Here is a 4,483-nt window from a genome sequence, read left to right as displayed (position 1 = left end):
CAGTAGCACCATTAGCAGTAGTATTAGCAGTAGCACCATTAGCAGTAGTATTAGCAGTAGTATTAGCAGTAGCACCATTAGCAGTAGTATTAGCAGTAGTATTAGCAGTAGCACCATTAGCAGTAGTATTAGCAGTAGCACCATTAGCAGTAGTACTAGCATGAACACTATTAGCATGAGATAAAGCAGTGTTTATGAGCCCTGGTCCTCAGAACAAACTCTCCTGCATGTATTAGAAGTGTTCCTGCTTCAGCTCAGCTGTGTTTAATTGAAACTGATTAACAGAGTTTTGTTGAACCTGAATCAGGTGCGTCAAACATGGAAACCCTGCAGGACCGTGTGCTCTGAGGACCTGAGCTGAAAAACACTGAAGGTTTCAGAGACTAAGGTGAGTTTGATAAACGTGATAAAAACTGGATTTTTGACTGGTTTTAAAGGTTTATCTTTGGCCTGTGCCTGAATGATAACAGATGTTGCAGGTAAACCTGCAGGTGTCTCCTCCTCACAGGTCACATGTTCTGAAGGTTCTACAGAATATTTACCCGGCTCCGCAGGTAGTCTGCCAGGTTCTTCCTTGTGAAGTTCGCTGCTGCTGCTGGACTGAGCTCGTAACCTGAAACCCAGGAGGGAAACATGAGACGAAACTTTAAACACCAGCTGTACGACCCGCTAACACCAGAACCTGAGGACAGAACCAGGTCAGAACCGCTCCACTAGGCCTGCTTACCGTTCCTCATTTTGTAGAGCTGGACGTTCTTCTGGATGTACTCTGCAAACTGGACCGTGTCTCCAGCCTCTCCCACACACAGCAGCAGAATCTTCTCACTCAGTTTGAACATCTTGTCGTAGTCTGAAACAAACAAACAAACAAACAAACAGCTGTGTTGATTATTCACAGAAAAACCAGCTGCCACTTCAGCTACTGTTTTATTCAGTTTGTGTAAAAATATGATTATTTTATTATTTAAACTTTAAAGACTATCAATACTGGAGTAAAAAGTTATATTTTGTATTTTACAAAATGTCAGAAAACGTCTTTAATCAACAGAAATAATATTTTTAAAATAATGAACTACAGTCTGTTTTAGTGTTTCTAGATTTAAATTTATTGAGCTGCAGTTATTGAAGACTTAAGAGTTTTCAGGTCGGTTTACAACTAGATTTGTTGTTGTTGTTGTTGTTGTTGTTGTTGTTGTTGTTGTTGTTGTTTTCTCTGAACTTGAAGCTTTAGGACCAGGAAACATGAAACCAATTAAACCAGTCTGACTTTCACTTTCACAGTCAGCAGCCTGAGTGTTCAAACTCAGCACATATTTAACTAGAAACCAAATAACAACACATTTATTCATCTTTCAACTAAACTATTTATAAAGTTTTGCTAGAATAGTGAAAATAAAACTTAAATTAGCTAGTTATTTTGAGCTAACGTCTTCTCGTTTTGCTGATAAATTGAAGAAAAAATCCTAATTATCATCAATGTTGTTCCGCGAAACAACAAGAATACACAAAGTTTTACGTGACACAAATATTTTATCATAAACAACAAAACCAGAGCGTTGTGAACCGGCAGAGCAGCTAATGCTAAGCTAACGAGCTAACGTACCGTGCTTCATCTGAATGATGCTGCTAGCAGCCACATTATCGGCAGCCACGAGCACAAAGTCCGGCCCCTGAATTCCGATTAAATACTCCATGATCCCCGACAAGCAAACTGTGAAAAATGACTGAAAACAGAGAAAACTGCAGCAGAACCTGAGTGTGACCAGTGTGGATTACACAGCAAAACTCAGAGGTAACTGACGCAGACTGATGACCTCACTGGATATGTGGGCGTCACCGCTGACGTCTTTACTGCGCGACTCGAGCGGGTAATTTTGAAAGCAGCGCCGTTGTTGTTGTTGTTGCGGGGAGACTTTTACCTGAGGAACCAAGTGAATCTTTATTTTTTACCAGGCTGGTTTGAGCATGAACGAAGCCGGGATGACTGAAGCGACCAGCGGCCCGCGGCCGAGGCGGTCTCCGCGGCTCGTTTCTCCACAAGCGGCTCCGCTGGAAAGCGACAACAAAATGGCGCTCGGAGCTAAGCGGCTCATCACCGTGAGGAAGATAGCGCCCAGAAAAACAGCAGCTCCYTCAGAACACGACAAGGAGAACACACCGAACCGAGCAGAACCCAACCAGGACAACACACCGAACCGGTCAGAACAGCACGTCCAGCAGAAAAAGCAGAAGCTCGGAACCCCGGACCCGGTCTCGGGCCGCAGGCCTTCGCCCTCCTCTGCTGGCCGGAAGAAGCAGCAGCCGCAGGCCCACGTGCCCTCCCCGATACTCCCCTCGACCCCACCGGTGTCCTCCCGGACCCAGCTGCCGGCTGCAGACCCAGAGGACCCGGTGTGGGCCCAGAAGGTCCGCCGGTCCTACACCAGGCTCAGCGACCGGTCCGTCCACAGCCCCGAGCCAAGAGAGACTTTATTCGGCTTCGAGAGGCTGAAGACCCCGGAGGTAGCCTCGAGCAGGACCGAACAGTCCAGGACCGCTCTGGAGGGTTCTGGGTCATCGTTCACGTCTCTGCTGGAGGCCGAGGAGTGCTGCACCGAACCGGACCCGAACATCCCCGGGGTGGCGGTGGTGAAGGAGCGGAGGAGGAGGCGGAAGGTGCCGCAGATCAACCCGGAGGAGCTGGACGCTCTGGCGGCCAGGATGAACCAGGAGTTCCGGGAGGCCGAGGAGTTCGAGCTGGTGGTGGAGTAGGAACCGAACCGAGCCGGGACAGAACCTGTGTCTCAGACTGTGGAAGTGTAATCATGTTTGTGTCGGTTCTGGACGGGTTTAAAGCCCAGACTGATGTTCTGTTGGACTCAACCTTTAGATTCAGTTAATTTTAACACGTTGAGACAAATAAAGAACTTTTTAACAGAACCTGTTCTGTTTGGATCAACTGGATTATAATCTGTGTTAATCTGGTTGTTACTCTTTCATGTTGATAATCTGAGCTGTAATCTGTAATCTGACAGATTAAAGGTTGTAAATGATCACTTTGTGTTTGATCTCTTTAGAACCATGTTTGTTTTTATCACAGTTTTACTTCCTGTTTGTCCACATGTTTGAGTGATGCAGGTGAGTCACACCTGTTACCTGAGGTGTTCACCTGCCTCCCAGCTGAGGGGGGGCACCCACTGTTTCCTCCTCTGCTCCTCCTCCTCCTGACTCTGCAGTTGTTTCTGGTTCAGCCTGACTGCTGGGTTAGAGCTCATCATTTGCATTCAGATTAATTATCTAATTACTGACAAATGTCCGGCGGCTCTCACACAGACACACACACCAACACACACATCACTAACACACACACACATCACTAACACACACACACACATCACTAACACACACACTAACACACACACACACTCGTCAGCTCTCTGTCTGTAATTATTTTAATCATTTCCTTTCATCTGGAGCGTTGCTGCCTCTCTCTGTGTTTGGAGGCCATTCTTAATTACCCTGCCAAGACGAGGGGGGGGGTGATCCAGAGGCTCAGAGGAAGCCCCCTCCTCTCTCCCCCCTTATCACAGACACACACAGGAATGGCCCGTGGGCCTCCACAGCTCTGACTGTTCCACTGACAGCAGGGGGGGGGTCACCAGTCTCCTGACAGCAGGGGGGGGTCACCAGTCTCCTGACCGACCCGGTTTGGACGGACCTGCTGCTCTCTGTCCATGAAGTCTCTTAACGAGTCTGTGACTCGGCCCTGGAGCAGGTCTCGTTAAGACGAAGCTCTAATTGGAAAACTGAAGTGAAAGTTTAATGAAAAGATGATTATCTCCCAGTTTATCTTCACTCCTCAGTTCCTGAGCTGCTTCATCCACGCTGGGAGGAGGAGGAGGGGGGGGGGGGCTCAAACCTCCCTTCAAACAACACAGTCCCTACAGAACCAGACCGGTCCAGAGTCTATGTGGGTCCTGAACCCTCAACCTGACTGAAGAGAGAGGGAACGATGGATGGATGAATATTGGATGATGGATGGATGAATGTTGGATGATGGATGGATGAATATTGGATGGATGATGGTTGGATGAATGTTGGTTGGATAAATGTTGGATGATGGATGGATGATGGTTAGATGAATGTTGGTTGGATGGATGATGGTTGGATGAATGCTGGATGATGGTTGGATGAATGTTGGATGAACATTGGATGATGGTTGGATGAATATTGGATGATGGATGGATACTGGATGATGGATGGATGAATGTTGGATGATGGATGGATGAATATTGGATGGATGATGGTTGGATGATGGTTCGATGAATATTGGATGATGGTTGGATGAATGTTGGTTGGTTGGATGAATATTGGATGATGGTTGGATGAATATTGGATGATGGATGGATGGATGGATGGTGGTTGGATGAATGATGGTTGGATGAATGTTGGATGATGGTTGGATGAATATTGGATGATGGATGGATGGATGGATGGTGGTTGG

At 47.0% G+C, this 4,483-nt stretch overlaps 2 protein-coding genes across 2 annotated transcripts; one reads left to right on the top strand and one right to left on the bottom strand.

Moving 5' to 3' along the window:
- Nucleotides 1-542: 542 nt before the first annotated feature.
- Nucleotides 543-1,724, bottom strand: LOC106511290 (proteasome subunit beta type-2; the record flags this gene model as incomplete). The annotated part of the gene is given in 3 exon segments (XM_014000035.1): nucleotides 543-613; nucleotides 728-850; nucleotides 1,604-1,724. Coding segments are annotated over 3 exon segments (285 nt in total), but the record flags the coding sequence as incomplete, so codon positions are not given.
- Nucleotides 1,694-3,035, top strand: cdca5 (cell division cycle associated 5). Its single transcript, XM_014000033.1, has one exon. The coding sequence runs from the start codon at nucleotides 1,966-1,968 to the stop codon at nucleotides 2,749-2,751; it is 786 nt and encodes a 261-aa protein (XP_013855487.1). The 5' UTR covers nucleotides 1,694-1,965; the 3' UTR covers nucleotides 2,752-3,035.
- The last annotated feature ends 1,448 nt before the right edge of the window (nucleotides 3,036-4,483 follow it).

The sequence above is a fragment of the Austrofundulus limnaeus genome, unplaced genomic scaffold (assembly GCF_001266775.1).
Source record: "Austrofundulus limnaeus strain Quisiro unplaced genomic scaffold, Austrofundulus_limnaeus-1.0 Scaffold2648, whole genome shotgun sequence".
NCBI classification, from domain to species: domain Eukaryota; kingdom Metazoa; phylum Chordata; class Actinopteri; order Cyprinodontiformes; family Rivulidae; genus Austrofundulus; species Austrofundulus limnaeus.
This window is presented reverse-complemented; position numbering and strand designations above follow the sequence as displayed.